Consider the following 27,245-nt stretch of genomic DNA (forward strand, 5'->3'; position numbering starts at 1 on the left):
TTGAAACATTTCAGTATCTGGGTACTGGGTGGGATTACACACACACACATGCATACACGCACACACACATAGAGACAGAGTGCACAGAGTGAATTGAAGAGGATGGGATCATATCTTAAAAAAAATGAAATCAAGCAGTGAGAGAGAAAGATATTGGGAGGAGAAAGGGAGAATTGAATGGGGCAAATTATCTCTCATAAAAGAGGCAAGCAAAAGACTCATTAGTGGAGGGATAAAGAGGGGAGGTGAGAGAAAAACATGAAGTCTACTCTCATCACATTCCACTAAAGGAAAGAATAAAATGCCTACTCATTTTGGTATGAAAACCTATCTTACAACACAGGAAAGTGGAGGATAAGGGGATAAGCAGAGTGGGGGGGGATGATAGAGGGGAGGGCATGGGGAGGAGAGTGCAATTTGAGGTCAACACTCGTGGGGAGGGATAGGATCAAAAGAGAATAGAAGTAATGGGGGACAGGATAGGATGGAGGGAAATATAGTTAGTCCTATACAACACAACTATTATGGAAGTCATTTGCAAAACTACACAGATTTGGCCTATATTGAAATGCTTGCCTTCCAAAAGGAAGGGGTGGAGAGGGAGGGAGCTAAAGAAGTGGGAACTCAAAGTGTTAGGATCAACTGTAATGTTCTTACCACTAAGAAATAAGAAATACAGGTAAAGGGGTATAGAAAGCTATCTGGCCCTACAGGACAAAAGAGAAGATAGAGACAAGGGCAGAGAGGGATGATAGAAGAGAGAGCAGATTGGTCATAGGGGCAATTAGAATGCTTGGCGTTTGGGGGGGGAGGGGAGAAAAGGGGAGAAAATTTGTAACCCAAAATTTTGTGAAAATGAATGTTAAAAGCTAAATAAAAAAAAAATGTCAAAAAAAAAATTCCATCTTATTTGTCTCCATTTTTTAAAATTTTCAGTTGAATTTAAGAAGTTGTATGATATGGGGAATAAAATAAGGAAATATTTATATGGCTAAAAGTAGGCTTCTAAATAGCTGTATTTATTTTTAATGAGACTTTATCTCTTTTTGTGGGAGGGGGCAGGGGGAGTGGATAAGTGAGAACAGCACTAGCAGTGATAGTTGTAGAGATTCCAAGAAAGTAAAATGACTGCAAGGTCATATCCTGTTAGCTTTGAGGTTGAGCTGTTTGTTGGCAGCTGGAATACATATGACTATTTCCCAACAGTGGTTAATATCACCAAAAGAGCTAGCTACCCTGCTGACGAACAGCTCTCCTACTTCACTGGAACCATTGAAACACCATACAATTCACAGTAAGAAAGATGTTAAATATATTTGTTCCACTGTGCGCACACATGCACACGCATATATCTGCAGCTTCTTGAGACCTTCTTGTCATTCCCATCAGACAGCACCATTACAAAAAAAAAAAAAGAAAAAAAAGCAACGGTTAGGGTTGTTTCTATCTTTCTATCTATCATCTATCTATCTATCTATCTATCTATCTATCTATCTATCTAAGTTTTGCATATCTTATACTTCAGAATGACCTTATCATCACAGTGTATGAAATGACTAGTACCAGAAATAATCCCTTCTGTCTGTTGATTGAGTAGAATGAAGTTATTCAGTAATAATAAAGACTGCAGAAATAGGAATAGGCTCTAAAGATTATTAAATCCAGGGATTCCTAACTTTTTTGTGTGTGTCATGGACCCTGTTGGCAGTCTAATAAGCCTGTAGATTACTTCTCACAATAATATTTTGAAGTGAATAAAATCCATTGTATTATAAAGAAAACAACTACATCAAAATACTATTATTAAAATATTAAAAATAAACACTTCAGGTAAATATGAACCCTTCACTTTCCAGATGAAGAAACTGAACCATGAGAAAAGAAACAACTTTCCCAAAGTCACACTGTTAGCAAGCAATAGAGCTAGAATTTGAATAAAAGTCCTTTTAGTCTATGTCCAATGACTTTCCACCACAACATGCTGCCCTAGAAATAGAGGAACTACCACATATATATTTCGAAAGTCTCAGTGAACCCATTCATTTTAATTCTTCTGTGCAACATGACTAAGGTGAAAATGGGTATTTAATAGGAATGTATGTGTAGAACCTATATAAAATTGTATGCTGTCACAGGGAGGGAGGGGGGAGGGAAGGGAGAAGGAAGGAAAAAAATCTAAGTTATATGGTAGTGATTGTAGAACACTGAAAATAAATAAATAAAAATTTTTTAAAAAAAGTCTTGGTTCAGTTTTAAGTCAAGCTTAGGGTGTCCCAAAAGTCTTAGCGTCATTAGAAGCTTTATTTATTTTAATTATTTTACTTATGTTAAGTTTGACTTAAAACTGCACTAAGACTTTTGGGACACTATAATCAGGTTAGGTCTTTGGATGGGTTATTACTATTCAAGGGACTGAAGTAATGTAGCTCATGTGGTCACTTATCAGCGCTTCATTGACATCATGCATGGCAGATGTGTGCATGACGAATGAAAAACCCAAACAACAGAATTTCTGGGTAATTAATAATTTATTAATTAGACTAGCTAATAATCAAGAAATTGATGATCAGTATTTTCTTTTGGTAACCAAAGACAAAGACATGAAGAGACTGGAAGATTTAGCATATCTCTAGAAAAGGAGGTACCCCTGACAGGTGAAAATTAACCCTATCTGGTGAACGATTAATGTGGGGATGAGCTAAAAGTCTGCAGCTTCTCCTGCTGAGAATGTGGCTTGATCATGAGACTCAGCCACCTTTAGCAACCAAGACAAAGGAATTCATCTCCACCCAGACCACTCTGATGGGTTTTCTCCTTCATGAGCTGAGTCACCCTAAACTCCAATGAAGAGGTACAAGGACATGGGCTTATTCCTTCAGGACAAGAATTCTCCTAGATTAGATTCTGTTTACACTTCAAACAGAAGTAAGGACCCCTAGTTGAATAGGATCCTGCCCAAGATCAATGAGCATGCACCCCAAGAATTAGGGCAATTTCATCTATAAGCCTTTCTTAGAAAGTTTGTAGCCAGTAAAATTATTTGACTCTATAAATTTTATAAGGGTGGTAAAGTGATATAAAATTTTTATCTTTTATTCAATCTTTCTATTTGGCTGGAAAAGTTATTTGAAATGACATTTTAGCCAGATCTAGCCAAGCTAAAAAAACCAAAAAAAAACAGAGTGTATACTAGCACTTTGTTTTAAGAAGTTTCAGGTTGATTTGGACTGCCAAGTACTCAATTAGGAAGTAATAATCTATTCATCACGAAGACAGCTGAAGGATTTGGAATCAGTCCTCCCATTGACATTGTCCAACTCAGTGGTTGCCAATAGTTTCAACTTCAGTCTTGTGAAACTGATGAAAGGAATACTAGGGGTTCACTAGCTAGTAATACATAAATAATCTGAATGCAATAACTTTGGGAAAAGGAAACCTATCTTTTCACACCTGATTGACCCGAAATTTATCTCAGCTTAAATTTCCCCTCAAGTATGTATTAATCTATCTCACAGTCCATGGAAGTATGCTGATGAGCCAAATCTCCTCATTCAAAAAGCCTACTTGGAGTTCATACTTTTTTTCCAGGACAGAGTTATGCTTGATCTGAGGGATAATTTTCAATAATGTGATACTAGAAAAACATTACAAACCAAGGCTGTGATGCCACACATAGATACAATGGCACAATACAATCTTGCAGAAAGAACAAAAGATACTTATATGTTCAGAATCTGACTTCATATTTTCACCAGTACAATACACCTTCCAGATATCTAAAATATGACAGACCATACAGCTATTAACTGGATGTCAATGAAGTTAGGGAAGTTGAAAAGGATGGCATGGCAGAGATGGTCCAGTTGTAGGGGAAGCAGAGAGATTGTGTGTGTCAAAGTTGTTTGTAAACGTAGGTGTAAATACCAAAGGACCAGAAGCTTTCTTAACTAAGGAGGAATGAAAAAATGCCACTACAGATATAATATGCTAATGTAAGAGTGAGTAAAAAAAAAAGCATCAAGCACCCTGTTGACTACTGGTTATCTGTATGTGGTAGGAGGAAGCATGGTTCTGACAGATCCATTAGTGTGTGGAAAGGAATGCAGAGATTGTGGGGGAAAAAAGAGGTCAGTGTATTGGAAGGTACAAGTGAGAACAGTATGCAAAGGGAGTGATTGAAAGAAGGGTTCCCAGGATCACTAACTGGAGTGTGTTAATGAGTCTACGTGAATATGTTGTTACCTCTAAAGCGCTTAATTTCCATGTAGTATTGAAGTTTTCAGAAATAAGTGTGATATCAGAGTGAGCACAGTAAGCTGGTAAACTAGTAAGAAGCAATCTCCAGCAAATGGTCCTTTAGACTATGACCTCCTTTGCCCTTTTTGTTGGGGGTGGCGCACTTACTGTGTCTGTCATGTAGAAGGGGCTTAATAAATGTTTGTTGACTAAGAAAGGGAGTAATTAGAGAGAGATGACAGTGTTTCTGTAGAATGATGGTACATTTTGAATGTGAAGCAACTCTTGAGACCTCCTCCTTCCAGTTGTCAAAGAGAACACAGACAGAAACATGCAATAGAAATATCTTCCATTGTCTTCCTCTCTCTTTATCCATAGATTTTCCCTGATTCCCAGGTAGGTGGTGCAATGGATAGAGTTCTAGGCGTGGAGTCAGGAAGACTTAAGTTTCCAAATGACCCTCAAACATTTATTAGCTGTGTGACAAGTCATTTGAGCAAGTCACTTATTTCTTGTTTGCCTCAATTTCCTCATCTGTAAAATAAGGATAATAATAGCACCTACCTCCCAGGGTTGTTGGGAAGATCAAATAATTGTAAAGTGCTTAGCACAGAACCTGATGCATAGTAAGCAATAAATGTATAGGCTACTATTATTAATTATCTTAACAAAATTCTAGAAAGTATTATTAAGGGAATGGTTTCTAAGCATTTTCCCCTCTCTTCAATTCCAAAAGTTGCTATTCCTGCTGATTGCTTTTGGCTCAATTACAAAAATTCCTAGCTCTCGCTCTGTGTCTTTCTTCCAATTTCATCTACAAATGCTCTCAGGATAACCTGACTTAACTGGATCTTATTCCATTCTCCCTGTAAGCTAATTTTCTCCTTAGCATGGTCTTTTTTCTGGATGTCTACTTGAAAACTTTCCATTTCAACGGAACTTTCCATGGCTTGTACTTTGATAGTGTAGCTTTTGAGAACCAAGGCAACAATTCTGTAACTAGCGAATGGAGACTTTTATGGAAGTATTTTTGGTTTTTTGTTAATAAAGTATAATAACTTTATGTCCTTTAAAAAACAAAAATTTGTTTAAATGAATTTCTCAGGTTTCTTCAAATTGTAGCAATCTGAATCTGCTAATCTATGAACTTTACTTTCCACTTGAAAAATAAGAAAAAATAACCATATAGAGTAAGTGTTAAACTTATACCATGTAAAAATATTTTTAAAGAAGGAAAAAATCAGCAAAACCAAAGAATACATTTTTAAAATCTGACAATATATGCATTGTTCCAATGCTCCCCCCCCGCCATGGACCCACGTCTTACTTCTGCAGAGTAGATAGAGGTGTTTTCTCTTAGCTCTTCTTTCAACCATGCTTGTTCTTTGAAATTTTACAATCTTAATTATGATTTTTTTGTAGTTATTCTGTCTATTAACATTTTTGTAGTCACTGAATATAGTGCATCCTGGCTGCACTTATTTTACTTTGCATCTGTTCATGTAAGTCTTTTCATATATCATATTCATCATTTCTTTCAGTTCAATGATATATTCACATACCAAAATTTGTTCAAATTTCCCTACATGAGACATCTATCTTGATATCTGATTCCAAAACACAGAGGTTCATCTGACCCATTTTTCTTCCCACTGATTGGAATACACAAGCATAATGTTTGGAGAGGAGGTACCCTGATGCAGCAGTGTAAGTGGGAATTGAATCCATATATATTTTCCCATCTCTTCTTTGGGATGAAGCTTGATTATAATAGCTTCACTGGAAAGAGATTTGATCATTTGATCATTTTTATTAGTTGCATGGTTGTAATGTACTGATTTACTGACTATGCTTTCTCGATTTTGCTTCACTTCATAAGTCTTCCCATACTTCTCTGCATTCTTTGTGATCACTTTTTTTTATGGCAAAGTAATGTTCCATTTCATTTATACTTGGCTTTTAATTTATTTTAAATGCTTATATGTCCTAAAAGCACCTTTAATAGGAGCTACTATGGATTCCCTTTCTTCCACTTTCCTAATGGCTCCAAATTCCTGAGAATGACTTTAGAGATCCCTAAACCTGTGTGATCTCAGCAGTGGCAAGACAGCCTTTGATTTGGAATAGAGTACAATGTCATTTCATTTATACTGATGTCTGAACCACTTCTAATTAATTGCAGAAACATTTGTTTCTTCTGTGGAAGTAATTATGATTTATATAAACTGAAGAAAAAAGTTCAAAGCATCTATAGCTGCTTTCCCAACTTTGAATAGAGGTACATGTAACAATTGATTGAGGAAGTTTTATTGAATTAATGTAAAGGGTTCCTTATGTACTGAATAAGTGAGCTAGGAGGCACAGTGGATAGGATGCCAGCCCTGTTGTCAGGAAGACTCCTCTTCCTTCAATCCAAATCCAGCCTCAGATACTCCCTAGTGTGACCCTGGACAACTCACTTAAACCTGCTTGCCTCAGTTTCCTCATCTTTAAAATGAAGTGGAGAAGGAAAGGGCAAACCTAGACTATAGAATCTCTGCCAAGAAAACCCCAAATGGGATCATGAAGAATTAAGTACTGCTGAACAATAGTAACATGTGCTGAACACTGGGTTAAGTATTGGGAATACAAATAAAAAGACAATTCCCACCCTCAAGGAGATTATATTCTAATGTGGAGACACAACAAAATGAAAAAGTCATAGATATAGTGGGGATTTTGATTTGGAAAGTTAGAGATGGTAAATGAAGCCAAAGAGTAGATTAATACACTCTTTTTTTAAAATTAGTTATATTTAGTTTTCAAAATTCACTTCCATAAGATTTTGAATTTTTAATTTTCTCTCCACCCCTCTCCTTCGTCCTTCCTAAGATGGCATCAATCTGATATAGACTACACACACACACACACACACACACACACACACACACACACACACACACATATATATATTCAAATTAAGCATATTTTCACATTAGTCATGTTGTAAAGAATTAGAACCAATTGGAGGAAACATAAGAAAGAAGAAACAAAACAAAACAACAAAAAAGAGAGAAAATAGTCTGCTTTGATCTGCATTCAAACTCCAAAGTTCTTTCTCTGGATGTGGATAGCATTTTCTGTTGGGAGTGTTTTGGAATTTATTAGATCCTTGCATTACTGAGAAAAAAGAAGTCTATCAAAGTTAGTCATTGTACAATGTGCCTGTTACTATGTACAATGTTCTTTCTCCTGATTCTGCTCACTTCACTCAGCATCAGTTCATATAAGTCTTTCCATGTTTTGCTTAAGTCCACCAGCTTATCATTTCTTATAGCACAAGACTATTGCATTATATTCATATGTCAAAACTTGTTCAGCCATTCCCCAACTGATGGGCATCCCCTCAATTTCCAATTCTTTGCCACCACACAAAGAGTTGCTATAATTATTTTTGTACATGTGGGTCCTTTTCTCATTTTTATAATCTGTTTGGAATATAACCCTAGAAGTGGTAGTGGTGAATCAAGGGATATGCAGTTTCATAATCCTTTGGGCATAGTTCCAAATTACTCTCCAGAATGGTTGGATCAGTTCACAACTCTAACAATGCATGTGTTTCAATTTTCCCATATCTTCTCCAACATTTGTCATTTTCCTGTTTTGTCATGTTAGTCAATGAGATAGGTGCAATGCAGTATCTCAGAATTGTTTTGATTTGCATCAATAGTGATTTAGAGCACTTTTTCATATGTCTATAGATAGCTTTAATTTCTTCATCTGAAAACTGCCTGTTCATATCCTTTGACCATTTATCAGTTAGGGAATGATTCATATTCTTATAAATTTGACTCAGTTCTCTATCTATTTTAGAAATGGGGACTTTATCAGAGACACTGGCTGTCAAAATTGTTTCCCACTTTTTGCTTCCCTCTAATCTTAGTTGCATTTGCTGTTTGTACAAAAACTTATCAATTTAATGTAATTGAACTTATACATTTTAAATTTCATAATATTCTGTATCTCTTGTTTGGTCATAAATTCTTCCCTTGTCCATAAATCTGACAGGTATCCATTTTGACTTTATCTTGGTATATGGTGTAAGAAACTATGCCTAGTTTCTGCCATACTGTGTTCCAGTTTTCCCATAAAACACCCTTTCAGGGAAAAATGACAGTATTGGTTTGATCATGGTTCCTAATCTGGTAAAATGAAGAGCAAAGTGGATTGGACAATACAAAATTTGTTAAGAAAGTAGACAAAAGATGGCCAGAGAGTAAATGAAGTATAGCTGGAGCCTGTTTAAATGTGGTAGACCACATAACAATGTGAAGTGTTTACTAACTTCTATGATAGGCTTCCACGGCATAAGTTGAAGATATGAAAGAATCAAGTCCTCCAGGAAATGGTGAATGGATCCCATCAAATGTTAGGAAGTTTCTTCTTGCAACAAGTCTAGCTGCTTCTTTGCAATTGATTCCCACTGCTCCTAGTTCTGCCCTCTGGATCAAGCAGAACAAGTCCAATCTCCTTCCACAGAATAGTTTCTTATTTAATTAAAGATAGATATCATGTTTTTCCTCCTTTGTAAATCATTTTTTATAAATTTTTTGTTTTATTTCTAATTTATGAAATAAAACAAGTATTTCCCTACCATAGTATAATAAAAAAAAGATGGTTGCACATGAAACTGCAAATCTATTATGTAAATTTGTTATTCCTTTTAAATATATAATAAAGTTATATGTGGATTTCTCTTTTTCCCTCTCCCCCAGCACCATAGATGACCACCATTAGACATAAATATGTGTGTATGTGTGTGTGTATATGTGTGTGTGTGTAAAGTTATTCTGTACATCTGCTTATTAGTTCTTTTTCTGGGTGCAGAGAGCGTCTTCTTTCATATGTCCTTTGCATTTAATTTAGATATTTGTAATAGTAAAAATTTTATCCAAGCTAAAAACAAAACAAAAAACAGTTTCTTCAACCAGCCTTCAAGATCCTTTGCCACCTGTGCTTTTCCTCATTTTAATCCTCTCTAGCTTATCAATTCTGCTACCTTGAAAACTGAAAAACAAGCACAAACCTAAAACTATACCCATGTAGCCCTCTTCAAATACTGCTGGGTTAGTCATGAATCCGGATAACCATGAAGTTTGGTTAAAGCTTGTGCATGAACTTATTTTGACCCTGAGAAAGGCCACATGATAGTTTTAGAAGTAGATTGACAATGCAGTCTCTGATAACATTACTTTTGAGGGAAAGGCATAAATCCCCAACTGAAATGTGTAGGAAAATATGGGCCTTAAGTTATCAGCACATTCTATAGGCACTAGCATTTCTTCATTCAAAGGAAAATATGATTTGTGGAGAAAGGAGTACATAAATGCATCTTTTTAATCTCCTGCATATAATAATTAAGAATTACCTCTTAAGTTTATAGTGTATACAAAATTAACTTCAACCAAAAATAGATATTTTGATAGTGTTTTGAATGGTTAATTATGACTCAGAACATAGGCATATGTAGTAGTAGTGAAGGGAGAAATGTATATGTGTTTAAATAATTCAAATAAATATAAAGTAGAGAAAACCTTAGAAAATATTCTTAACCGATTACCAGGTAAGTTCCTTTTCATGCAGGACATTGTTTTCCTTTTCAAAGTGAAGATTGCCTCTAGATACAAATAGAAGCTGAGCAGGATGACTCCTATACCTGAGACATCTAGTCTAGATGTGTTTTTCCAGTCTTGTTGAAAATCTGTGGCACCATCCAAGTTACAAGCTCTTGGCCCTAATATTACCTTACTACCCTCTACTTCCTAGAATCACAAAAAAATGAATTTATTTGCTACTAAACTATATAGGAAGCAATTGTCTTTTTTTTTCCTTCATCCTCTTTCTTTTCAGTACTGAGTAAAAAAGATTACAACACATTTTTTTTATTCTTAGATGTTGACTGTCTTATCATACAGTCCTATTTGTCATATACACAAATGAAAGTAGTAAGATGTAGCTTGAGATAACAATTAATACTGGTATATTTTCTTTTCATCTCATGAGATAAAATGTGATTATAAACATCAATCTAGACACCACAGACTTTAAAAAGAAAATTTAAGTTATTCTTTTTGCCCTCTGGGAGTGGGAGAATGGTTTTATTAGTTTCTCATTATCTCTGTTGCAGGTGTATTGTATAACATGCTAAGCCTTCTCATCACCCTCAGCATAAAGGAAATACACATGATCCTATCTGTGCCATGTGGAACAAAAGTTCTCACATCAGCCTTGATAAGTGTATTAATGTTTAATGAGATTATATAGACCTGTCTAAGGATGTGGCTTTAATCAGGGTCCTTCCCTCCTAATGCATCACAATCAAAGATAAAGAGAGTGAACTTTCATTACTCCAGTAAAGGCATACTGTATATCTCAGCCAATTTGAATGTCCCAAAGAATTAAATTATTAGGATCCTAGAACACCATAGAAAGGTAACATGAAGTAGCAGATAGCCAATAGTGGAGTCAGGAAGACCATAGTCCAACTCCAGTCTCTCACACATACTAGCTAAGGAATTAAAAGTTCGTTAGGCAATGCATTAAGACTATAAACTATTACTGAGTAGCCTACTGAAACAGTGGAAGGAATTTTGTTACCAGGGAGTTCCCAACACAGATAAAGTCACATATTTAGATATGAAAGAGAAGAAAGAGAGAAGAATGAGAAGCAGGAGGAGGAAAGGAAAAGGAAGAAGAAGAGGAGGGGAAAGGGAGAATTAAAGGAAGAAGAGAGAGGAAAGAATAAGAGGGGAGGGAGAGAAAACTGAAGGAATAGGGGAAGAGAGAAAGATCCTTTGTTCTTGCTTCCATAAAGGGTAGTGAGTGCATGGAACAAGACCAATAGTCTGGACTTCTTCCCATAATGGCCTTGGCCAAAAAATATCTCATTCTTTACTTAAGCCCATCCCTTCTCTGTCAGGAGGTAGGTGCCATATTTCATCATGAGTCCTCTTGAATCATACTTGGATATTATATTGATTAGAGTTCTTACCTTTCAGAGATGTTTATCTTTACAATATCAGTGTTTCTGAATAAATTGTTTTCCTGGTTTTGTTCATTTCACTCTTCTTCAGTTCGTACATGTCTTCCCAGGTTTCTCTGAAACTATTCCCTTCATCATTTCTTCAGCACATTGGCATAATTCTTCAGCCCTTTCCTAATTGATGGGCACCTTTTTATCTTCCAGTTTTAAACCAACAAACACAAAAAGAACTGCTATAAATATTTTTTGTACAAGTCCCTTTTTTTTTTCTTTCCCTTTGGAGTATAGACCTAGCACTGGCAGCACTATTTCGTTTAATTCACTGTTAGGCGCAATTCAGTAACTTCTTCCATTCTTTCAAAGGAAAGAATTCATTATTTCTAATAAAATGGAAGCTAGAGAAAAAAGAACACTGAGTATGAAGTCAGAAGAGTCTTGAGTTTGAATTGTATATCTGAGTCTTACTAGTTCTGTGACCATGGTTAAGTCAATCTCTTTGAGCCTTAGTTCCTTCTTCAGTAAAATGGGAGTAATGTATATATTTAGTACTTTCTAACATGGTTCTTATTAGTATCAAAATGAGATAATGTACAGAAAGTATAAAGAAAGCCTTATATCACTTCATAAATATCAGTTATTATTTTTCATCTCACCTGGTCTCCTCCTCTTATAGAAAACAATATTTAATCTTGAGTATACCAATAATAATAGTTGGAATTCACAAAATTCAAGGCTAAAAATACAACTTACTTATTTTAACTAATTTAATCTTCAAAATAACCTGGTGAGACTAGTACATCAGATATTATTATTCTCCTTTTTGTAGAGGAATAAACTGAAGCTTGGAAAGATTGTGACCTGCATATAGTTATACAATCAGTGACTGTTTGATTCAAACCAAGGTCTTTCCTGACAGCAGCTCAAACCCTCCACCCACTGCTATGTACTGTTTAACTAGTACTTGGCCATTGGCAGAAACAGAAACATAATAGACACTCAGTAATGAGGTGGTGTACTGGATAGAGTGTCAGCCCTGGAGACAGGAAGACTCATGTTCTTGAGTTCAAATCTGGCCTCAGATACCAGTTGTATGACCCTGGGAAAGTCACTGAACCCTGTTTGCCTCAGTTTCCTCATCTGTAAAATGAACTGGAGAAAGAACACACCAGTATCCTTGCCAAGAAAACCCTAAATGGGGCAACAAAGAGTTGGACACAACTGAAAAACCACTGATCAAGAAAAACTCACAGCTGGTTTCCCCGATGTTCTCTGTAGTGCAATTTCCTCAGTCTTCAATTATTCCTATTAGTAACTCTTAAGGTTAGCTATCATGACAGAAGTGCTTAGTTGCTGAGACCTCCTAAGCAGAGCTTTATTTATAATAGGACTTTCCCGTGTTTTTCTCATGATCCAGCACTAACTTGCCTTTGATTTGTCTGCCAAAGCCCTAATGGAGGCTGTTCTAGATGTTGTGAAGGCTTTGACCTAAATTCTGTCTTAAAGTTCCTTCTCACTTGTTCTATTCTTTTCTTCCTTCTCCCTGTTGATCAGATGGAAGATACTGATTCCTATCTTTCTGCCTCATTTTCCTTTATTTTGCTGGCTATTGAAAACCACCTTATGTAAGAGCTTTCATGTCTTTTTTTTTCATAGCATATTGCTAGCTTACCAGGCTGTCTTTGATCCATAATTAGCAGATTCCTGCCAAAGCTCTAATGAAAAAAAGGAATTGTGCTTAGCTGTTGCCTGTTGATATCTTAAGTGGATATTCAACTGCTGAACACATCTTGTTTCTTCTCTTATCTCCTGTGTACTCCTCACTGATCTGATTCCAGACACCTACATCATTTTATTACTTAATTATCTCAGGCAGCTAGAAGGTGCAGTGGATAGAGCGCCAGTGCAGGAGTCAAGAGGACCTGAGTTCAAATATCACTCAGACACTTGACACTCACTAGTTGTGTGACCTTGGGCAAGTCACTTAAACCCAGTTGTCTCATCCTGGGTCATCTCCAGTCATCCTGATGAATATCTGGTCACCGGATTCAGATGACTCTGGAGGAGAAGTGAGGCTGGTGACCTGCATAGACCTCCCTCCCTCAAAACAAACTCAAGTGCAAGTCATGTCATTATTTCTTTGATGGCATGGTCTTCTTCAGCAATGAAGGATGAACACACACTTAATTACCTTAGCATCTTCAATTCACAGGAATGACAATATGATAATAAGTTGAGGAGAGTAACAAAGTTGAAGAAAGGTTATAATGTGAATTTTTCTCTTAGTATTAGCTAGACTTGACTGAGCATGTTTGTAAATAGAAGGGACCCAGTTGACAGGGGGAAAAACGAAGACAGAAGAGTAAGGTTAATCACTGAAGTTAGATTTTAGAGGGGAAAGGAGAGGTTCAAAAGTATGATGTTAATCCTAGGCAAGAAAAAGAGACTTACTCATTTTTTTAAAGAGTACATCATTTTAAGTTTACAATTCACCTCAAAGCTAAAGAACATCCTTTAATTCAATCATACTACATAATATATTGTCAAAAAAGATATGCTTAAATACGCAATGCTCAAATTTTTTGAAAGGTAGGAAACTAGGGGTGTGAAACGCTGCCTATTCTGTCAGATATTGTTGCTTTGTCGGTTGGTTTTGCTTGACTGTGTTTGACACTGCAGAGGGGTGAAGGATTCAATGGGGAATATATATTAGAAATATATATCATGTGTCTACAGCTGGAGTTTTTAAAGAAATGAATATACTTATAAAAATGGATCAAATTTCAGAAGATTTCAGTAGACAATTGGGGCTTGATCTAAAATCAATTTATTGATTGGGGTAATATTTTGTTTCAGTTGTATATTAACTGTTCATCTTGGGCTAGCCTCTTTCTCAATATATGCCCTACTTTTCTGGACATGGATCACTTAAACATTTTTCTAGCGTTCACTAAATAGTAAAAGAATAAAAAAAAAGATCTCCAATATATTGTAGACATTCTTTATGAGGAGTTTATGGAAATACAAAGACAAAAATAATCTAGGAAAATAGGTCATAAATGGATTATAATTTTCACTTGGGAAGGGAGTTCTCATACTTTTAAGATTACAGATCCATTGAAATGTGGATGAACCATTCAAGAAGACCCAAAAACATTTTCATTCCTGTCCTAGGAAACTATCCATATAATAGTACAGTATCACAGCTGAAAGGGATCTTATTGTCACTATGATGGTTATGGTGGTATTAGTTATTTTCAAATCCAATCATACCTAAGCAGGAAATCCTTTTATAATATTAACAAGTGATCAGTCAGTCTCTGCTTGAGCACCTTCAGTAGCTGGATATTCCTTTCTTACTGGGGAAGCCCATTCCATTTTATAACAACTCTAAGCTTTTGGGGTTTTTTTCTTTATGTTAAGTTAATATCTGCCTGTTTAATAACCTTTACATGATACCCCTTCGAATACTTGTCCCCTCTAAGAATTCTCTTCTTCAGTCTAATTCTTCATTACTTCAACAATTTTCATATGGCATGGTCCCTAACTTTTCCCCATCCTGGTCACAGTGTTCTGGATATGCTCAAAATTATTGTAGCACTTCCCATAACATTCCTGACATAATTCTATCTCACCTTTCTCTGTCACCTCTTTCATTCTGGAAATTATGTTGTTTTTTTCAGTGTATTATAAAATCATATTAGCTTTTCTAGTTGCCATGTAATGTTGTCAGTTCATGTTAACTTGAAGTCCTCTGAATCTTCTAGGTATTTTTATATTAATTGCTATCTAGCTATATCTATCCTGTTCTACATTTGTGATGCCTATTATCCAAATCCATGTTGAATATTGTGAGTAGATGCTTAATTATCATATTCAGTCCCTTGTTGTAGATTGTAAAAGCATTTTATCTCAAATTTGCCATTCAATATATAACTTATAGCTTCCAACTTCATTCCATCCATAAATTTGACAAGCATGCCATCTATGTTGTCCTCCAGGTCATTGATAAATGGAGACCAAGTTGTGAAAGACTAACTATATTTCTCTTCATCCTATCCCACCCCCCAATTATTCTATTTTCTCATTTGACCCTGTCTTTTCAAAAGTGCTTGCTTCTGACTACCCCCTCCCCCAATCTGCCCTCCCTTCTACCATTCTACCCCCCACCTTATCCCTTTCCTGCCTACTAGCCTGTAGGTAAGATACCCAATTGAGTGTACATGTTATTCCCTCCATAAGCCAAAATCTGATGTGAGTAAGGTTCACTCATTCCATCTTACCTTCCCTTCTCCTCCCCCCCCCCATTGGGAAACCTTTTACTTTATGTGCTATAATTTACCCCATCCTATTTCTCTCTTTCTCCTTCTCTCAGTATATTCCTCTCTTACCCCTTAATTTTATTTGTTAGATATCATTCCTTCATATTCAACTCACTCTGTGTCCTCTATCTACCTATCTATCTGTCTGTCTGTCTGTCTGTCTATCTATTTCCTCCAAATACCCTAATACTGAGAAAGGTCTCATGAATTACAAATATCTCCTTTCCATGTAGGAATGTAAACAGTTCAACTTCAACTTTAATAAGTCTCTTATGATTTCTCTTTCCTGTTAACCTTTTCCTGCCTCTCTTGATTCTTGTATTTCAAAGTCAAATTTTCTGTTCAGCTCTGGTCTTTTCATCAAGAATGCTTGAAAGTCCTCTTTTTCAATGAATGTTCATTTCCTCAGAAGGATTATACTCAGTTTTGCTGGTTAGGTGATTCTTGGTTTTAATCCCAGCTTTTCTGACCTCCAGAATATCATATTCCAAGCCTTCTAGATCTTCCAAGATCTAGAAACTGCTAGATCTTGTGTTATCCTGATTGCATTTCCACAATACTCAAATTGTTTCTTTCTAGCTACTTACAATATTTTCTCCTTGATCTGGAATTCTGGAATTTGGCTATAATATTCCTAGGGATTTTCCTTTTAGGATCTCTTTCTAGAGCTATTCACACAGAGTTTTCCCGCTGACCTTTTAGGTGTATGTGAGTGGGAAGCTTCAACAGTTGCCAATGATTCAGTCCCCTGAGGCCTGCTCTGGCTCATGTGTGCCAGTACATCCCACACCAGACTGTACTTAACTCCCTGCGTGGTGTGATAGACCCTTCCTGTCAACTTTTCAGGTTTTCTTGGGCCAGGGATTTGTTTCACTCTGTCATTTTGTGAGTTCTGTAGTTCTAGAATTTGTTTAGAGTCATTTTTACAGGTATTTGGAGGGCTTTGGGGGAGAGGTCAGGGAAGTTTCAGCTTTTACTCCATCTTGCCTCTGCTTTTATTTTTCATTTTTTAAATGAGTAAGTGAATAAAAGTATGAATTATGCTCCTAAAAAAAGCAAAAAAATTAGTTGAAATTAAAGATGATCCTTTAGTTTGGAACACAGTACCTCCAGAGCTTAGCACAGTATCTGATACATAGTAGGTTCTTAATAAATGCTTATTGACGACTTTCAACCTAGTCTCATCTTGGAATTACCAACAGAGAATTCTGTGTTTAAAAATTAACAATCATCAACTATTAATAGAAAAAAGACTAGCATTAATAATATGTGTTCTTTGACTTGGTAAAGCCCAGATATGTTTCTTCATCATAATCAATTAGGTGTTGGTTTTGTTTTGTTTGTTCTTTGTAGTTATATGTTCCCAGTAGATTGTAATATAACCTGATGTCTTTTGGATGAGCTTCAAATGATTGTGATTGAATATTTTTTCCCCTTAAGATATTCTAATTTAATGATTTTGCATCTTATCTAACAACTTAAGGAAAACAAAAGACTGAATAAGACTAATTTTAAACATAATTGCTATATACAACTATAAAATGAAGAGCTTTTGGTCCATACTTGACTGAATGAACATAGACCCAAAAAGGAAAACTGAGATTTTAAACAAACTTCATGATTAATAATAAGATCTTCCTTCATTTAAGTTATTTTACCCTATTCACTTTCCCATTAATATAATGAAATGCAAGGCTGTGGGGTCAGGAAGAGATTTGGGAAATCATGAGGGAAAGGGAACTGATGAAGGCAGATATTACATTAATAAGTAGGATTTTTTCCACTATTGAAGCAAACTAGTTGGTCCCTTAATCCAAAAATCTAATTTATCCAATAATGTAGTTTGCAAAGACTATGAGGGGGAAAAGATTAGTGTGTTCCTTTATTCAACTCATTGGATCAAACTCAACATTTTTCCTCAAAAATGACTTCAGGAGCCTTTCAGAAAACCTCAGATATGCTATGGTGATGGAGCTGGTTAAAATGAGAACTCTCTGTGTTAGTTATACTTTCCAGTCTCTTTATCTTCACCTTTGTCTGCTTGCAATGAAGTGAGAAATGTCAGGAATTTATTGGCTTGCATTTAAAGTCTAACTTGACTAAGGTTAATAAGATAACACCTTCATCTATACACACACACTCACATGCCCTGGCATCCACAAGTGCAGAAACAGCTCAGGTTGAAAGGTCCAGAAGTAGGGAAATATGTTTCCAGGAGATTTATCACCCATTGGACTAAAATATGAAAACAAAATTCCCAAGTTTGGTTTCATATGCTATAAGAGTTCTCAAGAAAAACTATTTGCTAGTTATGCTGCACAAAACATGAACAAAATAAATTAGCTTTCTTTTATTCAGCTATTTATTTGGTCCAAATAAATAAAAGAAGGGAAGAAATGAAACTGCTTGTGAAGGAGTGCACAGAAAGGGTTCTGTGTGTCTGTTTCTCCTCATGAACCAATGGTGTTAGGGAATGAGCTTAAATTAAAATCATATCCTCTGAAGCATGAAAATCAGGCTCACAATGGTCTTGTGTTTTAAGGAGCAAAGGCTCAAGCTCCATGCCTATTTTGGCCTGGAGCCACCCTGGCTTTATTGGAAATCACAATTGATAAAGAGCAGCAAAATACAATAAGTCACTCAAATTTTCAACTCACAATATGTCTGTAGTCAACCACTTAGTCAATTGGCTAGAAGGTGAGCCTGAAGTAGCAAAAATCTCATCTTCTATCCCCCCAAATCATCTTTTTACTATGAATAAGATAGTGAAATGACTTTCAACAGAGGCCAACTTACGCCTCAAACTCTAGCTATCTGTTTCATAAATGTGTGTAGTTAGTCACAAAGTTGAAGAAAAGAGGCATAGATAGGTCAGTCAGTACAAATCTATCACTGCTACTGGGAAAAGTGGATATGAATTCTGTTCTCCCCGATTCTGACTGGCCCTCAGGAGCTCCAGTGAGACAAAGTCATTCCCATCTGTGAACCCAAATTTCATATAGAGGAAACAAGGCACCCCATAACCCCAGAGAAATCTCTGAACCAAGATTCCTGGATATAGTGACCCATCCAACTATGTTAATCTTAATGATTCATTCATAGCATTGGGGTTGATACAGAGTCCTCAGAATCAAGAATGAGACAGTGTCAGGTTTCAGGACAATATGATTAAACTTATGTAAGCCATGAGTTAAACAACTGGATCTGCCATCCAAAATAAAGTCCCATGCCAGAGGAAATAAACCAGAAAAATAAAAAATAAACACAGATCTTCAGCATCATGTAATGATATCATTTTTAGTATAACTCTAAGAAAAACTAGCTGGCCTGTAGGTAAATCAATGGAATTCTCTTTTAACTTTGGGGTTTGGGAAGAAGACTAATACTCATACTTTAGGCTAACCATCTTTTATGAGGCTTTTAGAAGTTGTTATGATTCAGGAAGTATGAAAGACAACTCAAAGTTCATGCACATCCATGTAATATGTCCTGTTCTGATGGGATTCTACTAAAGTAATAGAGGAAGAAAAAAATCATATAAGACTGATTAATGCTCTATGTACCCAGCATTCATAATTCAAGTCAATTTTCACTCTCTATAAAGATGAAGATTTGAAGAGAAAATAAAAATAACATGATTGGATTCTATTTCTTTCTCACTAGAGCCAACTTTTTACTTTGGTAATGTCAAGTACTCTGTTGATGAGAGTGCTGGATTTGTAGAAGTAAGCATCTGGAGAACTGGTACTGATCTCTCAAGGCTTTCTAGTGTTATGGTGAGATCTCGGAAAAGTGAGCCCCCTTCTGCTGATGGTGAGTCATTTCTTATACTAGTTGTCATTTATTTCTTGGCTTCTGATAAATCTAGGGCTTTCAATATGGTATTATTACATTTAATTCAAAAACTAACCCTAACTCTGTCACTTACTACTTATGTGACCTTGGTCAAATCATAATCTGTCTAGACCTATTTCCTCATCAGTAAAATAAAGTCATGGATGGACTAAATAAAATCTGAGATCATACAACTCTAAATTAATGATTCCATGATCCACAAAATGAATTCAATTCAACAAACAAGCTCACTTTTGCTCTTTATTAAAGATGTTTTCTAGGTAATGTAAAGATGAATATTATCTGTATTACTGAGTAGCAGTGTGAAGTAGAACTTCAAATGCTATATCAGTTTGAATAAAATTACAAAATGTTACAGTTGATATCCTTAAAAATATATTTTTGTCATTATTAAGTAAATATGAGACCTTTTGGAATTATAACAAATCATAATGCATTACATTAGACTAAGTTACAAACTAATAACTAAATAATCTTCTTCATCCAAGAATCAGAGATGTACAAATTAAGTTTTGTATTTATTATTTGGTTCTTTTTTTAATAGCAAAAAAAATCTGTTCATACTCTTTTTTTTTAGCATTTTTTTTTTAGCATTTTAGCATTTTTTAGCATTTAGCACATTCCATTTAATGAATGTACCTAAAGGTCTTTGTTGTTTCAATTACATATTATGACTAATTAAGGAAGCCAGATTTTCACAAGTTCATTGAATAGATAAGCATAATCACATGGCTTAAGCTTGTGAAAGATCAAGAGGGTCTCTCCAAAGTGGAATCCTGGCAAAGCTATCATGAATGATTCTGAGGAAAGGGTATTGAAATGATTCAATGTGGCTCAGCAGAAAGCTCTCTGATGAATTCACATTCAAAAAGAACTTTTACAAAAAGATGGAAGTGATGGATATAAAAAAGAGTGGCACATTCCTATGAGAAAATTTTCAGAAAGGCTAAAGTCTAGAGTGAGCTAAAGGTTGGAAAAAATGCAAAGGACAACAAAAAGCCCTTTTCAAGCTGTTTGTCAAAAAGAATAAGGAAGGGCGTATTCTTGGCTTGGGGAAGGGGATGTGATGTGATTTTTTTGTTGTTGTTCATTGATGCTTTATTAGAAACATAATGTTAAACATTCATGAAACCAACTGTCTTGTAGCTACTTAAAATTGAATAAATTAGTTTCAACATATAGAATGTCCGTAACAGCATGTCATTCATTCTCCAGTCTCCCTCAGCCTTCTTTGTCTCTCCATTAACTCCAGTTATCTTTTCCTTTCACATAGGAATAGTGTTCTGGTTTGGCTCTTGTGTGGGGGCAGGAAGTAAGGCTTTAATTCAATTTAATTCCATTTATTTTGGTAGGAATCCATTATGTGCCTACTTTGTGCTCTTCCTAGCATAAGGGCTATGTGACCCTGGGAGAGGCACTTCAACCTCACAATGCTTTAGACAACTCTCTAAGACAAAAAGTTAAAGAAAAGGTGTTATTTTGCTTTGGTTGAGGGTTTCCTTCCCTAAGAGTTCCCTATACCAGTGAAATCATAGGCACAGTCCCTATCCCTACCCCAACTATGGGTCAGGCACTGTGGTACATGCTAAGGACCCAAAGTCAGAAACCAAATAGTTTCTCTCCAAAGACCTTAGAATCTCTGGATTATTTCATAAAGATCCCTGAGGATTTCTTTTATATTCTAGTTCTTATCCATCTTAATTGTATTGGACTATCCAATGAACCACTGGAGTTTCTTAAGCAGGGAAGTAATATGGTCAGATCTCTTCTTTAGAAATATCCATTGGTGAGTTTTGTAGAAGAGAAAATGAAATGGGGAAAGACTGAATACTGGAAGAACCATAAGGTTATTTCAATACATTGGTACCTGACTGTAGACCAAGTGAAAAGTGATGAGAGCCTGAACTATGGTGTTAATTGGGGAAATGGGAAAAAAGAGATAGACGCAAGAAATATGGGGTCTGGGAGAGGGTGGAATTGATAAGATTTAGCAACCAAATAGATGTGAAAGGTGAGGGAGAAAAAGAGTTAAGAATCCTCCAAAGCTGTAACCCTGAGTGACTGGAAGGATGATAGTTTCTTTTGTCACTCTTTAATCAGTTAATCATTTATTTCCCTGATAGCTGGAACTGACTATGTGGGAATCAGTCGTAATTTAGATTTCCCACCTGGAGTTAACCTGCAAACTCTCCGCGTCATTATTCTGGATGATCGAGGACAACCGATATTAGAGGGAGTTGAGAAGTTTGAATTAGTATTACGTATGCCTATGAATGCTGCCCTTGGAGAACCCAACAAAGCCACAGTTTTTATTAACGATTCAACCTCTGATTGTAAGTGTCTATCATGTTCATGTTATTCATAATATTTAAAAGTGCCATAAGGCTATCTGACCATTTCTAAATTGACATTTCAAATGGGTTCATCTTTTCCATAGGTAGACCTCATAGAATTTGCATTCACTAAAGCTATTTTTAATCTTTGTCTCAAATGAGTAATTATAATGGAATTGGATACTAGTTGTTATGGTCTCTATTTTTCTGACAATTTGAAAAATTCAATTCAACATTTATCATGCTGCTTCCATGTGCAAGACATTATGTTTTTTATTGCATTGAATTCTCATGGTACTTTTTTTCTTTCTTTCAGTTGAAGCAATTCAAGTGCCATGTGAAGTAACACATAATCAGTTTTTGTTGGTTTTGCTTAATGAGATCACCATCCATGAGTGTGCAATGGCCACTCATGGGTGAATCGCTAAATTTTCTGTGTAAGCACTGAAACCTCAGAAATCAGCAAATATTACAAATCAGGGCTTGATTTATTCATTTGTTGATTTGTTCATTTTCCATTACTGGAAAACATTAATAATGAAATTAAATTTTAAAACGTTTTGAGCATAATTATTCTTTATCTAGGTAGCCAGTTGTTAAACATTTGCCAGTATACCTCTGACCATAACCTACATCAAACCTGTTGTGATGAAAATTCCTTGGAAAGAACTAATTATCCTTTTGAATACTATTAACTTTTTAAAAGCTTACTTTATTCACCTTTTATATTTTTACAAGTGAAAAGAATGATAAAATAGGTTACAATTAAATATATTCTGAGCAAATTCATCAAAAAATTCATTTTCAAAATATTCTGATTTTTGTTTCTCTTATTCATAGTGCCTAAAATGCAATTTAAAGAACGTATCTACAGTGGTAATGAAAATGATGGCCAGATCGTTGCCATGATTTATAGGAGTGGGGATATCCGACATAGGTCTTCAGTGAGATGCTACACTCGGCAAGGATCTGCACAAGTAATGATGGACTTTGAAGAACGCCCAAACACTGACAGTTCCATTATCACATTCCTTCCTGGTAAATTAAGACTTGGATTTTGGGTTGTAGAACACTGCATATAATGTCATTTTTTTTATGGATGTATTCCTTTGCTAATTTTTCCCTCCTCTTCTACTTTCTCTTTTAAAAAAAATATTATAAAGGACAGCTTTCTGGTAGAAAAGAAGGGACATAGGGGGATATCTACGTTATGTACAAATAAAAGGTAACAACAACAATCTATTTTTAAAATACATTAAAATGACAAGGAGTAATCACTGATTGTAATACTTTTACTAAGCAGGTTTTAATTTTCATGACACTTTTTTTTATGTGTTCAAGATCTAAGCACCATTGATTGTGGTTAAGGTTGATTAATAACAAATTTATTCTTTCTAAAAAGGAAACACATTTAATTTTTTTTAATTTAAAATTTTTCTCAGTCCCATGTCTATGGCAATAGATATGCAATTACTTTTAATTCCTTCAATTTATTTTTCCTTTTTTTGATTCATGTACTATTTGAACTACTAATTGAGGATTTTATTCTTAAATAATAGTTTGCATATTTACAAAAACATGAAATTAAAGTACTAAAGAAAAAATATTAAATGAATAATCCCTGAATTCTCTTCAAGACTGAGGGAGGATCATGCTTGTAGTGCCTTACTGGACAGAAGAAAAACCTCCCTCAGTTTCTGTCCTCATTGGAAAGTGATGACAGTTACAGTAAACTAGTTTTACAGGGAATAGTATGAAATTCTTCCCTCCAGGATGTCAAAAGGATGGTGTTATGGTTATCAGAATAGCTGTAGACAAGCTCATCCTTCCTCTCTGTTGCCTTTGCCATGTCCCCTTCTCCCAAATGCTATTACCTTAACCCTAGTTCAGGCCCACCTCATTTATAATCTGGACAATTAATGCAATCGTTGCCTAATTGGCCTATCTGACTTCCATTACTCTCTTTTCCAATCTACTTTCCATATAAGTGTTAAAATAGTCTTCCTGAGCCCAATGTTTGACAGTCACTTTTAAAACGCACTCCTTAGTCTAATATTGAAAGTTTTTTTTCAAAATATAATTCATTAAATTAAATAGTTCCCAATTATATTTTCAGTTTCCTCAAATTTGTAATTAATATCTACTATAGCTTACAACTGAACATTTAGCAAGCCTCTAAAATCAGTAAGTTCTTGGGACACTTTAAAATTTTGCAAGTTGAAGGGCATAGCTTCATTTTAAAGTTCTGTTTACAAAAAGGAAAAACTTGGACCATAAATCAAAAAATTACAATAAGAAATCAATCCTGATTAACCTTTGTATGTCAGTATAGAAAACTGCCTATTGAACTAAAAACATGCAGTCACAAATGGAAAATCTCTACAAAATTTGGAAAATATATGCAGTTTTCTAAAAATACTTCATACAGTAATGATTACAAGTATAAGAAATTGCACCCTCTTCCACTATACATTTTTCTCTATGTAAATGTGCTCATGATTAGATGGTACATTGACATCAGTTTCTTGCATTCTCATTCCAGGTGAGACTGAGAAGCCCTGTATCCTTGTTCTGATGGATGATGTAATCTATGAGGAAGAAGAGGAATTACGTCTAGTTCTCGGTACTCCACGAAGTGAATCCCCTTTTGGAGCTTCAGTTGGTGAACAAAATGAAACTTTGATAAAGATCCGAGATGATGCTGACCGTAAGAAGATATTTCCTCCATTCTAAGATGAACTAAGCATGGAGATTATGACCAATATAATCACTTTGACTTTATCTTTCAAAATTTCAGGGACAATTATTAAGCTTGGAGAAACAAAATTTAGTGTCCGTGAACCAAAAGGACCAAATCAGTCAGTCATTGTGAAAATCCCTGTGCTTCGTCAAGGAGACACTTCCAAGGTTTCCATTGTGAGAGTGCACACAAAGGATGGCTCTGCTGTCTCAGGAGAAGACTACCACCCCGTGTCAGAAGGTAAGCAGGCTCCATACTTTAAGCTGATTTAGTGTTATCTTGATTCCTGTACTGGTCAATGCATTTGAAAAAGAAAAGAACTGTGCACATGAATATGTAGATATTTCCATTGTTGCAGTGGATGCCCATTAATTGGGGGATGACGGATGATGCAACAAATTGTGGTATGTTAATAGAATGGAATATTACCCTGCTGGACAAAACAAACAATGCATGTGGTTGAATAGAGAGAAGCATAGAAAGACTTAAATGAAGTGGCACAAACTAGATTAAGAAATCCAGGAAAGCAATATACACAAAGACTGCAAATGTGAAATTGAACAAACATCACCACCAACAACACAGCAATTAGAACAGAATGTGGGGAAGTTATGATGAAGTTTGATCCCAAAGACAAATTTGAAAAGCCTTCTCACTTTGCTTTTGTGTAGAGATGGAGTTCCATGCGTAACATTGCATATAATGACAGACTTTTTCACTATCTTGGTTAATTTTGCTGAACTATTTTTTCCTCTTTTTATTCTTTGTTAAAACGGATTGTTCTCTGGGAGAGAAAGGGAAGAGAGGGCAAAGTATGTAAGAAAAAAAGATTAAGCTGTTTCAAAGATGTAAAATATCATAAGAAATACATGTAACGATAGATGCGCAAACAAAATAAATGGAAAAAAGAAACTCTTAAATTTAACATTGTTGTATCCAGAAAGAACAAAATATTAAGATGCATTGACTAAATATTTAAAGAAAAAGTTTCCATTTCATGAAGTGCTATTTTTCAATAGTAAATTTGGGAGGGGGGGGAGGTGGACAGAAAAATATATGCATTAAGTCATCTACCCAAAGGCGTTATTCATTTTATCCTGATAATTGTCCTACTTTTTCAAAAGGCAAATACTAAATGCAATCATCTGTTTTTAATCAATATTCTATTTTTATCAACATACCATGCCATGTCTACCAGGACATGTCCAATAATGAATCTAAGCAAACTCAGCTACATTCCTATCTCTAGAAGAAGAAAAAATAAGCAATAAGGAAAAATATTTTTAAATACTTGTAGGATCATAGGGTCCAGAGCTAAAGTGTACCTTAAAAATCATCAATCCAATCTCCTAATTTTACAGATGAGGCAACTAAAACCCAGGGAGGCAAAGGTCATGCAACTAAGTAGTAAGCAGCAAAGTAAGACTCTAAACCAAGGTCTTTTGATTTCAAATCCAGTCTTCTTTCCATCATGGTCTACTATATCTAATCACTCAATTTTCCTACAGACAAAATGCAATTAAGCTAAAATATGAATTGAAATGAAAACAAAAACTAAAAACCCATTTAAAGTTTTTTCTCCCCCTAGAGGAAAAACACTCCCTGAACTAGTAACAAAAACAATTGGATGGATTCAATCAGTTTAATCTATACCTAGTCACATTAACTTGTACTTAATATTCTAGAGTAAAACAAGAGCCAGGTTTAAAACCAAAGGTTCTGGGTTCAAATTATACCTATAACACAATATCTATATGATTTTGGAGAGTTTATTTCACCTCTCTTGCCTCCTGTCTATAATGAGGAGGTTGAACTAGGAGCCCTCTCCAGCTCTAAATCTTGAGCTCTGATTTTATCATTCTGTGTTCCTAGCGTATGCCTGACACCAACTAGTGGCAGCCATGTAGTAAATGAGTAATGGGAATAGAAAATCCTGTTTACCTTTTTTCTTAAACCACAAAAACTGTTAATAACCTGTCCTATAGATTCCAGATTTAAATCTGTCTTTTTGCATTTGTAGAAATTGAATTTAAGGAGGGTGAAACCCAGCACACTGTTGAGATTGAAGTACTTTTTGATGGAGTCAGAGAGATGAGGGAGGCCTTCACTGTTCACCTGAGGCCCGATGAAAACATGGTAGCAGAGACACAGGTAAGTGAGCAGTGCTCGTGTGCAAGTATTCCAATGGTTGCCAGGTAACATAGGTTTATCCTAAATCTGCTACAAAATTCCTACATAGCTGGTAGATGTTTGAGGTAGGATTTGAGCCCACTTCAAGTCCTGTGCCCTGTCCACCTATGTAAGAGTCTACATTGCCTCTTACTGGACCCTGTGGCCTCAGAGCGCAGGCCCTGTTAGGTCTTATTAGACCAGAATGGACATATGGACCTGGAAACAGATTGCATCTGTACTTGCAGAATTTCCTAGCTAACTTCAGAAAGTCATCTTACAAGAAGTCTGGTCACCAGGAGATAAATGTTGTTGGCCACACCAGTGTATCAAACCATCTACTAAGATATAGAGAGACTGCATTCTGCATTAGTTCAAGGGGTATCTACGTAGATGAATCCACAGGTCTCATTTTGAACCAACAAAACAGATTCTTTGCTCACTCACTTTACTCACTTATCTCTCAGTCTAAGTTTCCTTATATGTAAAATGGGGATAATAATAGCACCTACCTCCCAGGCCACCATTAGGTTTAAGTGAGATAACATTTCTAAGATGCTTATTATAGTGTT

The 27,245-nt window shown here is 35.5% G+C and overlaps 1 protein-coding gene across 1 annotated transcript in view; it reads left to right on the forward strand.

Moving 5' to 3' along the window:
* The window catches only part of FREM2 (FRAS1 related extracellular matrix 2), a 240,500-nt gene that overhangs the window by 162,153 nt on the left and 51,102 nt on the right, over positions 1-27,245 (forward strand). The window contains exons 7-12 of the mRNA XM_072610422.1: positions 19,240-19,389; positions 21,555-21,764; positions 22,605-22,802; positions 24,307-24,471; positions 24,562-24,744; positions 26,525-26,655. Of these exons, the coding sequence (XP_072466523.1) occupies positions 19,240-19,389; positions 21,555-21,764; positions 22,605-22,802; positions 24,307-24,471; positions 24,562-24,744; positions 26,525-26,655 (1,037 nt within the window). The remainder of the gene's footprint in view (positions 1-19,239; positions 19,390-21,554; positions 21,765-22,604; positions 22,803-24,306; positions 24,472-24,561; positions 24,745-26,524; positions 26,656-27,245) is intronic.

This window comes from Notamacropus eugenii, chromosome 5 (assembly GCF_028372415.1).
Source record: "Notamacropus eugenii isolate mMacEug1 chromosome 5, mMacEug1.pri_v2, whole genome shotgun sequence".
NCBI lineage: Eukaryota > Metazoa > Chordata > Mammalia > Diprotodontia > Macropodidae > Notamacropus > Notamacropus eugenii.